A 13,726-nucleotide genomic window follows, 5' to 3' on the forward strand; every position below is an offset into this window, starting at 1 on the left:
ACACAACAGTGCAGAGTAGACTATAATCATTGCTGAACCTTAGTGTCATTGGGCCATTGATCGACAATAACAGCATTCCCCAACACGATGATGCTAAAGAAATGGCAGAAATACTGCAGAAACAATACTGCTCTGTCTTTAGTGATCTCACTGATATTGATGTAAGAGAAGCAAACGAAGCTGATTCCCAACATAAAATCTCAGACATAACCTTCACTGCCTCACATCATAGTAGCAATAAATGAGGTCAAATACTATTCTGCTGTAGGCCCTGATAGATTCCCTGCTAGTCTCCTGAAGGTATGTAGACACCAACTTGCAGTCCCTCTGACCAACCTCTGGAGAAATTCTTTAGACTCAGGTTATATACCGAAACAGCTCCTAACCCAGCCTGTGATCCTGGTTTTCAAACAGGAAAACAGATCCCTTGCAGTCAACTATCGCCCAATCTCACTCACCTCCCACATCATTAAAGTGTTTGAAAGAGTGGTAAGATCAAGGATAACTGACTTCCTGGAGATCCCAAAACTCCTAAATGCAAATCAGCATGGCTCTCGCTGTAGCAGGGACTGTCTAACACAGCTCTTACACCACATTGAAGATATGGGAACAGGTTCAAACTCTGATGTCATATATCTTGACTTCAGTAAAGCGTTCAACAGGGTTGACCATAATACTCTCAAAATCGGCAAAAGTTGGAATCCGTGGAAAACTTCTACACTGGATTAAGTATTTCCTGATGAATAGAACACAACATGTTGTGGTTGATGGAGTCCACTCAAGCCCAGCAAAAGTCACCAGTGGTATCCCTCAGGGGACTGTCTTGGGCCCGCTCCTCTTTATAATTTACATAAACAACCTTTCCAGCGTCATAAGTCAAATCAGCACTCAATGATCAAGTGGTACTCACCTTATAGGGCCGTTTCACATTAGGCTGTTTGATTTTGTAGTATATCAAGGCTACTGCAATGACCAATGCAACTAAACAAGAGATGAAACTGACCAGGTCCAACAGGAAGTCCATTCCTCCACTGTATAATACAACCAATGACCAAGCGCACTGCAAAAAAATTCAATCAGATCAGAGTACAGCGGACAGTTTATATAATGTTCTTTTCTACTCTAAGCACAAGGCCCGAAGTTTTGGGGGAGGGGGCCAGTTAATTAGATCGACCCCAGTATGCAACTGGTACTTAATTTATTGACCCTGAAAGGATGAAAGGCAAAGTTGACCTTGGCAGAATTTGAACTCAGAATGCAAAGACAGACGGAATACTGCTAAGCGTTTCATCCAGCGTCCTAACGATTCTGCCAACTTGCCGCCTTAACAATAAGTTTATATAATATTGGATTGGCAAAAAAGTAATTTCGGTTTTTTAGTGTGAAATAAAAGTCATTTATCTTTTAATACAAAGAATGAACTTTAATCAATTATTTTTTTTTCCATTTTGTTCGATAACCTTTTGCCATCTTTCTGGCAACTTCATGATTCTGTGCTCATTGAAATTCTGGTCCAAAAACAGAAGCCAAAAACTGAAGCAAGTGCGATTTCAGGTTATCATCATTATTGAAAGTTTTACCATTCAAAGAATTTTGCAAACTTCGAAATAAATGGTAATCTGATGGTTTAATGTCAGGACTATATGGTGGATGTAACATCACTTCCCAAGGGACTTTGATGTTAACATTTCTCACCAATCTGTGGAAATTTCCTAAAGGATTTTGATGTGGACAGCCTTTACCAGCCTGTGAAGGCTTCCCAAAGGTTCTTCACTCAGGCAACCTTCACAAATCTGTAAAGGTTTTCCAAAGGCTTTTGATGTGGTCAGCCAAGGCCAGTCTGTAAAAGTTTCTCAAAGATTTTTGATTTGGACTTTCAATGAATAAAAAAATAAATCAATAAACTCAAACAAATTACTTAAGAGTTCACAATGAAATATAAATCAAAGCAGAAACTTACCAGCACCCATATTGAGGGCCATGGTGTCAGGTATTTGATATGTAACATACCAAAGAGAAGAGGTGCAGCCTTGTGACGAGCAGCAGCAAAAAGGACCCTAAAACAAGATAAAATGTTGGAACTGATGTTGATATCTGACAGATTGAAGCATTATCAGGGAAATAAAATGAGAGATGAGTGTTGATGTGTTTGGTAAAATTTAGATCACTTTAATCCTTTTGTTACCATATTTCTGTTGAAATACATTCCTGCCGTAAATGTAATGCAGTGGTTCCCAAAATGGGCAGTACTGCCCCCCCCCTCTCCACTGGAGGTAGTGGAAAGATCCAGGGGCGAGATGTTGAAGAAAAATGGGGCAATGATGGAGTGACCAAAACAGGGCAATGGATGTTAAAAAAAACAACAAAAAAATAAAGTTTTAATTAGGTTAGTTTCATTTGTGAAATTCTGTTGTTTTGAATTTGCTCCTTGTCTGCGATGGTGAGTGGTGGGGGGGGAGTACTAAGAATGTGGCCTTAGAACGAAGGAGGCAGCAGCATGAAAATGTTTGGGAACCACTGATGTAATGTAAAGTAAATGGGCATGATCATGTGGTAAGAAGATTGCTTACCAACCACATGGTTTTCTGGGTTCAGTCCCACTGTATGGCACCTTGGGCAAGTGTTTTTTAATATAGCCTCAGGCCAACCATAGCCTTGTAAATGAATTTGGTAGATGAAAACTGAAAGAAGCCTATCATGTGTGTGTGTGTGTGTGTGTGTGTCTTTGTGTCTGTGTTTATCTTCCACCACTACTTGACAACTGGTGTTGGTGTGTTTATGTCCCCTGCAACTTAGCAGTTCAGCAAAAGATACTGATAAAATAAGTATTAGGCTTTAAAAAAAAAATATACCCTGGGGGTCTATTTATTCAACTAAAAAGAAAACCCTTAAGGTGATGCTCCAGCATGGCCACAGTAAAATGATGGAAACAAGTAAAAGAATAGGTTTAATGAGAAATAAGAAAGTGGATTGCATACCTTGAGTGTCCCATAACAGAAGCATTCAAGGCTCCGACTGATGTAAAGGCAACACAGGCTGATATCATAATAGTTAAAGGATGGTAGAGTCTCTGAATGTACAGCTGAGAAATATGAAATAAATGAGAGTTGATTAACTGTAAATTAACATTGTTGCAACACCTAGGATATGAACCCCATTCTCTAAGGTATCAGACTAGTACCACAAATTGACCATACAATTATTATGTCAAGTTTTGGGATTTGTTTATCTCATAAGCATTGGTATAAGAACAAGGATTAAATAGCCATGAACTAAAAATTTCTATCTTGCCATAGTGGAAGCACAACCAACAGCAGAACGTATGAGGAGGGGTAAGAACATCAACTGGGGTCCTGAAGCAATGGTATCAGCTGTGTGTCCCTGTTTATTTTAATTACAATATATACATGAAAACATTGTAGGGTAGGAGTAAGATGTTGGATCTGGTCAGTTTGAACATAAATAAGGCAGGATATTTTGGCCGGATATGGCCAGTTTAAATGCTAAAGGGTTAGATAAATATACAATAAAATGTTCACGAGTTTTGTGATTGTTTACGAAGGCCCCATCCATAATAATCTTGAACGTAAACCACAGTGATAACTATGAACACTTCCCATTGGTCATGTATGTATTATGGTTTGTTGTGCAAGCACAACACGACCAATAATGACTTTTTCTTCTCTAATTGATTTTAAAAAAAAATTTAATATATATATGCTATTATTTACAGCATCAGACTCACAATCGTGAGGTAGTTAGTTTGTTTCCTGGACCAGGTTGTGTGTTGTATTCTTGAGCTGTAGAAATGAGCTGTGACATCACTGGTATCACATAATGTCAGTCTTGTGCAGTGAGTGGAGGCTGGTATACTTGGGTGACTGCCGGTCTTCTATAAACAACCTTGCCTAGACTTGTGCCTCAGAGAGGTACTTTGTAGGTGGAATCTTATGGTCATTCGGGACTGAAGGGTGTCTTTTTACTTTTTTTGTCTACTTCAGGATCCAGTTCCAAAAATAAATTATTTCTCACTCTTTCAAAGTTTCTAAATTCTTAAATTGCTAACAATAAGTCCCAAACTTAAAAAATAACAAATTACAGAGGTCAGTTTGTTTGCCTAAAATCTTTCAAGAGGTGTCCCAACATAGTTGCAGTTCAATGACTAAAATGAGTAAGCGGTAAAAGAAAGATAAAGAAAAGGGGGAAAAAAACCCCCTAAAAACCCCTCAGAAATTGTGAAATACTTACAAGTGCCACAGCATTGGATTGGAGGACTTCATGTTTGGTCAGGAGTGTCATGTAGGCCAAAAGTGTGAGAATATATTTGGTGATGGTGACAATAAAAGTAATGGTCACACCACGTGGTAGGTCCCTTGAATGGGGGTTAGATTGAAAAAAAAAGCACAAAACAAAAATAAACAAAACAAAAACAAAAAAAGAAAAGATTTAAAGTGGATAACAAAAATAACCCCTACAAAACCCCAGTAACTGAATAAATGTTAGGAAAGGCATCCAGCCGTAAAGACCATGTCAAAACAGGGACAGTAGCCTGGTGCAGTATTCTACCTGGCCAGCTCTTGTCAAACCGTCCAATCCATGCCAGCACAGAAGACAGCTGTTAAAGGATGATGAATATACCCCTAGGGGAGAGTGCCCCACATAGGCTGTGTTGTTGTTATTGGTGGTGGTGGTGGTGGTGGTGGTGTTGGTGGTTGTGGGGTGAGTGAAACTCATGAATTGTGTAGAAGACAAAAGTAGCCCTAAAATGCCCCATCAACTGAAGAAATATAAACTATGAATGACATGCCCTTAAAGGTTGGGGACCTCAAATATAGTCCTGAGTGGGGAGATGCATGAGCTGTGTGAAAGACAAATACAGATTTACAAAATCCCAGAAACAACAATTAATAACATGCTCCTAAGGGTCTGCAAAAGTAATAATACTAGGGGTCTGTGTGCTGTGTGGAAAGCAAAAATAGGCCCACAAAATCCTAGCTACAGAACAAGTACATATAATGATTGGCATGCCCCTTGGGGTTGGCAATGAAAATACTTGGGGTCAGTGAATTGTGCAGGAGAGGAAAATAACTCCATGAAATCCCAGAAACAGAACAAATTAAATATTATGAATGATATGTCCTTAAGGGTCTGCCACAATAATATGGGTGGAAGCAGTGACATGTGTAGAAAGGCATGCTTTCCATGCTGGCATGAATTGGACAGTATGACTGAGGGCTGGCAAGCCAGAAGGCTGCACCAGGCTCCAATCTGATCTGGCAAAGTTTCTACAGTTAGATGCCCTTCCTAATGCCAACCACTCCGAGAGTGTAGTGGGTGCTTTTTATGGGCCACTGGCATGAGGGCCAGTCAGGCGATACTGGCATCGACCACACTTGAATGGTGGTTTTTATGTTCCACTGGCACGGGAGCCAGTCAGGTGGCACGGGCGCCAATCAGACAGTACTGTTATCAGCCGTGTGTGTGTGTGTGTGTGTGCATGTGTGTGTGGTAGTTTTTGTGAAGCCTTATGAGGTATGATTTTCAAAAAGGTACAAAGTAGATAATATAAATATAGAACAATATAAAACAAACGAAAGAGAAAATGGAATGTAGTAGAAATGGCGACATTGAGAATTAGGTAAGAACTTACTTGGCTGGGTCTTCCATTTCTTCTACAAGACTCATAACCACCTGCCTGAAATGGTAATTAGATCATCATCATCATCACTATTATCATATTAAATGACATACACAGACATAAATATGCTCAAACAGAATGGTAGCACATTTGTCATGAGCATAGATGTGGGTTCTCATCTCACAGGCAGCCCTTCAACTTTTTTCTCTCCAAAGGTTTTTTTTTTCTTTTAACCCAAGATTCTGCATGCTGGTAGCACATTTGTCACGAGCATAGGAGATGTGGATTCTCATCCCACCAGCAACCCTTCAACGTTTTTCTCTCCGAGGGCTTTTTTCTTTTTAACCCAAGATTCTGCATGCTATTATTTATAGCTTTATCTGCCATTAAAAATGATTCATAATTAACATCACGTGTTCTCATGATTGACCAAACTATCAGGTGATGTTATACATCGCTGGCCACAATGCGCTTTGCATCAGTTTAGCTTTGGAATGATGCCAACCAACCCCTGCTGGCTAGGCAAGAAAGCCAACATGATCCCTTATCAGAAGGCTAGTCCCTCACAGGGTTACCTATTTACTGGTTAGTGGACTGGGGCAATGTGAATTGAAGGGTTTTACTCAAGAACATAAAGCACGGCTGGTCTGGGATGGAATTGAACCCACAATTTCATGATCATGAGTGCAACACACCTAACAACTAGGCCATACACCTTCACATACTTAGATGCAAACATACTCAAATACATTAACACATACACCAGCTCTCCCTCTCTCTCTGTCTCACACACACTTAGAAAAACACAGACACACAAACACACAACACACACAGACAAACACATACACACACACTCATACAAACACACACACTCATTCAAACATACACATGCACACACACACAAGCAAGCACACACAAACACACACACATACAAACACATACACACATATGCACAAACACACACAAACACATACACACACAAACACACACTCATACAAACACACATACACACAATCACACCCATACACACACTCTCACACACAAACATGCACAAACATACACAAACACATACACAGAAACACACACACACTCATACAAACACACACACACACACACACACACATTAACCCCCACACACACACCTTCACCCACACCTTCGCCCCCCCACACACCTTCACCCCCCACATACCTTCACCCCCCCCCCCACATACAGAGGCTAAAATGCAGACATTAAAATACAGAGAACAATCAAAATATTCTGAGAGACAGAATAACTTTGTTGTGATTCCTTACCATCCTCCAAATGCAAACACAGAATATAATATAGACAGCGCCAATGGTCCTGGATCAGTGATTCTATTCTCAAAGATTGGTACAATATTCTCTGTATGTCCTGAAAATATATTATTTATTTCTTTATTGGCCACAGGGGGCTAAACACAGAGGGGACAAACAAGGACAGACAAAGGGATTAAGTTGATTACATTGACCCCAATGTGTAACTGGTACTTACTTAATCGACCCCCAAAAGAATAGAAGGCAAAGTCGACCTTGGCTGAATTTGAACTCAGAATGTAATGCATACGGAATACCACTAGGTAGTTTGCTCGGTGTACTGACGATTCTGCCAGCTCGCTGCCCTAGAAGTATATTATTGGGCAAATGGGTGGGATCAATTCCTTAACCTTTAGTATTTAAACCGGCCAAATCCAGCCAAAGTATCTGACCTGTTTTGTGTTCAAACTGGCCAGATCTGGCCTCTCATACTTCACTTACAATGCCATTCTAAAGATAAACAATCACATCATTTAAATTTCAAAGCTATTGGGTTGGTGCCTAACTATTGCAGCTTTTTTCAATAAATTTGGTTGGTAAGTTGAGGGGCTGCACCAGACGCTAGTCTGATTTGGCACAGTTTCTATGATTGGATGCCCTTCCCAACACCAATCACTCCAAGAGTGTAATAGGTGCTTTTATATGCCACCGGCACAGGTGCCAATTGTGTGACACCAGTATCTGCCATGACTATGATTTCACTTGGCTTAATGTGTGTATGTGTGCTTGTGCGCATGCGTGTGTGTGTGTGTCTGTGTGCGTGTGAATGTTTACATTCCATGTTCAGATGAAAAATTACTGAACTATGGACAGTGCCATCCACTGTCATTTCACTTTCAACAAATCATCCAGCTGCTCGGTACTTTCAAAGACAAATGAAATGAAAATCCTTTTCCTTGAAAGGGTTAGTGACAGGAAGGGCACCCAGTTGTAAAATAATGCCTCAAGAGTATGTATTCATCTAACCCATGCCAGCATGGAAAAACAGATGTAAAACCCAGATAAACAAATACCTCAGAATTATAATACCTCTCCCTTCTCCCGTCTCTTTTACTCTATAAAATGCAATCCCCACGATCACTTGGATGCAATAAGCTGACAAACAGGTTTCATAATATTTACCTTGATATGCTCTCACAGCGCCACCTGCAATTATTACCAAAAGGGCAATAATCTTTGTAGCTGACAAGTAGATTTGAATCTTGGATACTAGTTTCTTGCAGAAACAATTGAGAAATGCCAGTAATACTGAAAATGGAACAAGAAAATTTGAATATAAGGATAGATTATTTTGTACAGGGATGGTCGCATTTATGTTAATTTGTGTGAGTGTGTGTTTTATTGAATTTAAACCTGAGAATGCTTAGAAAATTACTATTTTTAAATCTCACAACAAGAGATATTCAGCAACAATACTTTGGAGTAAAGATTGTTTGCCAACATAACATGGCAGTCCTGGTTTACGACAAATGTTGCTGTAATTTAGCCCCATGAAACATCGTCTCTAGCTGGCTATATGAAACGATCTGTGTCCTTGTTCGAAAATATGAGGACACATATCGTGTTATATAGCCAGCTATAGACGATGTTTCTTGGGGCTAAATTACAGCAACATTCGTCCTAAACCAGGACTGCCATGTTATGTTGGCAAACAAACTTTACTCCTGAGAATGCTTGTTTGTCATTCCCGAGTCGTTTGCCCCCAAGAAAATCTACATGGGCAAATTGTTTACAGTAGTAATGCCTGAAGCAATCACAATTATGCCAGAAACATGGTTCATTAGCCAATTTTCTGTTGAAAGATAGGGCTTTGTGCAAAGAAATGGTATCACAATATTTCAAAGACATTGTTTAACCAAGGAATACTGAAGACGTTCACATTGGTAGTTTAGTTGTGGCCCAAAGGCCTTTACTGACAGAAAATGAGCCAATAATTGTTCCAAAAAAAGCATGTTTTTTGGGTCATTTTCCATTGACAAATAGGGTTTTGTGCATCACAAATGTACTCGTAACATTTCTTGCACATTGCTGCATTTTTGACACTGAAAACATTAAGATTGGCAACGTAGATTAGAAGCAAATCCAAATATTGCCCAAAAATGACCTCAAAATTGTGCAACCTGGCCTTGTTTTCAAGGTTATTTTTGTAGTCAAAAACAGTTGTGCAAAAAACATACTTCATTTGGTAGCCAAAAGATCATTGAATCTTTTGATATCTCATATATCAAAATTGGCAACTCAGTTTTCGAATCCATAAGGAATATACACACCACACACAGACACACACACACACATAAACTCTGTTATATACATATAAATATATGTATATCTATCTATATATATATACATACATACATACATATATATATATATATATATATATATATATATATATATATATATGTAGAGAAAGGTAGGGAGTGAGAGAGAAGGGGGAGAGAGGGAGTTCTAGCCTTAGTAGACTGAACAGAAGGACCATTCACTGAACTTGAAAGTGTTTTATCAAAATTAAAGATATGGAAACAGAAAAGGCTGCTAGTGTGTTAGTTTACCCTCTGGCCATTTGCAGGATTGTACAGAAAGGTCTCCTTTCTATCTAAAACAAAATTATATTTAAAACAAAAAACTTATCAAAAATGTAGTTTTACTGGGAAGATTTGAAAGTGGTTTTCAACATAGGAAAAAATGGATTATCTGGCAAGATAAATCTCTTAATGAAAATATATTAAAAAAGAACATAACTTACAGATTAAAATAGCTGCTAAGAGTTTTACCAGGCCTTCAGGAGGAGGGCAGTCAGGGAAGACAGGTTTGACACTATACATAGCAGCTGTGTACCCTAGAAAGGACCAGAAAGGTCCAGTTGATAACATCATGTAACTCCATAACATCATAAACCCAGCCAGGGGCCCACAAGCTGCCCTTACATAAGAATAGGTACCACCAGCTTCATCCAGAGATGTGCCAAATTCTACAAAGATGAGGGCTTGCATCCAGTTTATGATGCCACCAAAGAGCCATATAACAAGAGACAGGCCCAGTGCTCCAGTGTTCTCAAGAATCGACGATGGCGTTATGAAGATTGCTGTATGACCAGTCACAGCAATTAAACTAGCAGTTACTTGCATCAAAGAAATAGATTTTTTCATTTGCATCGACATTTTCCTTTTGGTGAGTCGTTCCACCAAGGACTTTCTGCGTCCAGGAAGGGGCCGTCCCTTTGTTGCTTGCGGCTCCGTACTGTCAAGCATTGGTGAAAAACAGTTGTCCGCCTCACATTTGTTGTTATGTAAAGACTCTGATTCTCTGCTCTGCTCTGAATGATCTGAGCGACCATGTGATGGCTTTCGATTTTTCCCCATCTTGTAAATCTGTTAAAGAAATGGTAGAAAACGAAAAGCTTTATAAAAAATTGTAATATCTTTCTCCATTTTGATAGGGTCTTTCTTAACTTTTTTGTATTATTTTTCAATTCTACTGTGAAAGGGGCTCCATAAGTGTTGGTTGTTTACTGTGGGATCCCTACAGAAAAGGGGTTGGACAATGTTTTTTTAAAATTTTATATGAGAGCCTTAAAATACAAGGGGTTTGTTAATTTTTATTTGTAAAATCTCGAGAATCCCTCCCTCACCCCTCTCCCCCTGCTCTCTCATGCACACACATACATACAAAAAAGATGAATGCATATATCTTCATGTACGTGTATATGAAAGATAATGTGTGTGTGTGAGAGAGAGAGAGAGAGACAGAGAGAACCTCAAACCATGTGGTTGGTAAGCAAGCTACTTACCACACAGCCACTCATATATATATATATATATATATATATATATGTGTGTGTGTGTGTGTATATAATGTGTGTGTGTGTGTGTATATAATGTGTGTCTATATATATATATATATATATGTATATATATATGCATGTGTGTGTGTGTGTGTGTGTGTCTGTGTGTGTGTGCGTGTGTGTGTCGGTAGAGACTGTGAGTAATATGTCCTGCCTGTCCTACTCAGCCAGTAATCAGCTTTGAGAATAATTAACGTTTGTTGTTAGAGTTTGGCAGACGTCCTTACAGAAAGGAAACAAGGAAGGAAACAAAGAAGGAAGAATATAGTAGCAAAATATAAATGCAACAGAATAAAGGAATGTTTACATTACAAGATTATTCCATTCATTCACACACACACACGCATGCAAACACACGTGCACACACCCATGCAATCGTGCACACACACATACACACACGTGCACGCACAACGTACACACACACACGCACGCATGCACAGCGTACACACGCTTGCACACACATACTTACTCACATACATATATTTCTATGTATGTATTATGTATCTATGCATGTGTGTATATGTATATGTATGTCTGTTTGTATATATACATGTATCTTTATACATATCCTTATATGTATATATATATATATATATATATATATATATATATATATATATATATATATATATATATATATATATATATATATATACATATATATATATATCGTAAGAGTAATTTTCAGTTTTTAAACTAGATTGTTCTACACATATATATGTGTGTGTATGTGTGTGTATTATACATATATATATATATATATATATATAGAAGGGCAAAGACCCCCTTCAGTCATAAATGACCATGGGATTGCATCTAGAAGGTTCCCCTCTGAGGCACAAGTCTTGGCAAGGTTGTTTATGGAAGACCAGCAGTCACCCATGCATACTAGCTTTCCCTCTCCATGCCACCAATGTTATCAAAGGTAAAGGCAAAGAATGATACAGCTTGGCACCAGTGACGTCACAACTCATTTCTACAGATGAGTGAACTGGAGCAACGTGAAATAAAGTGTCTTGCCCAAGAACACAACACACAAAACCTGGTTCAGGAATCGAACTCACTACCTAACAGTTGTGAGCCTGACACACTAACCAGTGAGCCATTAATCTATATGTATAAGGTGGTGAGCTGGCAGAATTGTTAGTACGCTGGACGAAATGCTTAACGGTATTAAAGGAGCAGGAGGAAGGGGAGGTGCAGCAGAAGGAGGAGGAGCCAAAGAAGGAGGAGAAGAAGAAGAGGAAGTAGAAACTACACGAAAGAAGGTTATTTTACAACCATGTGGTTTCAAGTTCAATCCCACTCCACAGCACCTTCTATATGGGTGTCTTGGGCCAACTAATCAATGCCTAGTGAGTGAATTTGGTAGACGAAAACTGTGTTGAAGACTGTCATATACATGTATGTGTGTGTGTGTGTGTGTGTGTGTGTGTGTGTGTGTGTGAATGCGTTTGTTTGTGTGTGTCTGTGTTTGGTCCCACCACCACTTAATGACCGGTGTTGGCTTGTTCATGTTCTCGATAGAAAAGATACCACACTGGAAGAAAAAAAAAAAAAAAAGAAAAGAAAGCACTAAGGTTGATTTGTTCGACTACAAATTCTTTTAAGGTTGCGGCCCCAGAATGGCCTTCGCTCAAGTGAAAGATAAAAGCGAAAGGAACTGATAGTCTGACAAGGATATTTGCAAGAAGCAGTGGTGTTAAACTCTTTCGATATAGTAAACCGTTCACACAAAGATTGCATCTAGCTATAGGAATCCTTTAATAACTTGCTTGTGGGCATTACACAGCATATGTGACCAGAGCCAGCCCTGGGGTTGCCGGTGCCTCAGGCAAGCTGAACTTCGGCGTATACAAGCGGACGGTGGTGGAAATTTCCTTGTCTGATTCACGCTCTCCTTGGCGCTCCCTAGCACAGACGCCCTGGGTGACTGCCCAAGTTGCCCGTACCTTAAGCCGGTCCTGTATGTGACTATAATATAAGGTCAGATGAGGGCGGTAAGCTGGTAGAATTGTTAGCATGCCACGCAAAATGCTTAGTGGTATTTTGTCTGTCTTTATATTATGAGTTCAAATTCCACTGAGGTCGACTATGCCTTTCATCCCTTTCAGGGCCGATAAGATAAATACCAGTTGAGCACCGGGGTCAATGTAATCGTTTTAACCCCTCTTCTTTACCTTTAATCTTTACACTACATATAGACTCTTCGTGGCTAACATCGAACAACAAAATAACAATCGATTACTGTTAACCACGGAATTAGATAGTGAATGAGTCTGCCACAAGGGAAATAACTCTAAATTACTGACATCTTTTGCTTGTGATAATAGAGGACATGAAAGGCGGGGGATTGTTAAGGCGTAACTACACTTTAGTGCCTCAGCACCTACCTGAAGCAACTGTTATTATACTTTTTAGCAGGATTCCCAAGCATATCCGCTTGAGGTTCTGGGGATTGTTCAACTATCTCATTCTTCGTCTACCGCTAAGTCTCCTGATGGTTGGTTCTGGCTGATAATGTGTGTTTTTAAAACAAAATTTGTCATAAACACGTTTTTGATGGTGTAGTTTACGAAAGGCTGAATGACATTTAAAAAAAATTAATTATATAAAGGAGGCTTAGATACAGCTGTGTGGTAAGAGGCTTGCTTCCCAACCATATGGTTCTAGGTTCAGTTCCTCTGTATGGTACTGTGGGCAAGAGTCTTCTACTATAGCCTCGAGTCAACAAATATATATATATATGAGTGGATTTGGTAGACAAAAACTGAAAGAATCCAGTATATATATATATATATATATATATGTATGTGTGTGTGTTTGTGTATGTAGATGTCTTTTTGTCTCTGTTTCCCATCACTGCTTAACAACCGGTGTTAGTGTGTTTATGTTCCTGTAATTTTGCT

At 39.1% G+C, this 13,726-nt stretch overlaps 1 protein-coding gene across 1 annotated transcript in view; it reads right to left on the reverse strand.

The window, feature by feature from the left end:
• Positions 1 to 10,407, reverse strand: part of LOC106875570 (cystine/glutamate transporter) — a 19,246-nt gene extending 8,839 nt beyond the window's left edge. Inside the window, exons 1-8 of the mRNA XM_014923775.3 lie at positions 9,720 to 10,407; positions 8,096 to 8,221; positions 6,932 to 7,031; positions 5,651 to 5,695; positions 4,249 to 4,372; positions 2,979 to 3,082; positions 1,961 to 2,057; positions 911 to 1,060 (exon numbers count right to left, since the gene is read on the reverse strand). Of these exons, the coding sequence (XP_014779261.1) occupies positions 911 to 1,060; positions 1,961 to 2,057; positions 2,979 to 3,082; positions 4,249 to 4,372; positions 5,651 to 5,695; positions 6,932 to 7,031; positions 8,096 to 8,221; positions 9,720 to 10,335 (1,362 nt within the window). The 5' untranslated portion in view covers positions 10,336 to 10,407. The remainder of the gene's footprint in view (positions 1 to 910; positions 1,061 to 1,960; positions 2,058 to 2,978; positions 3,083 to 4,248; positions 4,373 to 5,650; positions 5,696 to 6,931; positions 7,032 to 8,095; positions 8,222 to 9,719) is intronic.
• Between the last annotated feature and the right edge of the window lie 3,319 nt (positions 10,408 to 13,726).

The sequence above is a fragment of the Octopus bimaculoides genome, chromosome 20 (assembly GCF_046866305.1).
Source record: "Octopus bimaculoides isolate indiv1 chromosome 20, ASM4686630v1, whole genome shotgun sequence".
Classification (NCBI taxonomy): domain Eukaryota; kingdom Metazoa; phylum Mollusca; class Cephalopoda; order Octopoda; family Octopodidae; genus Octopus; species Octopus bimaculoides.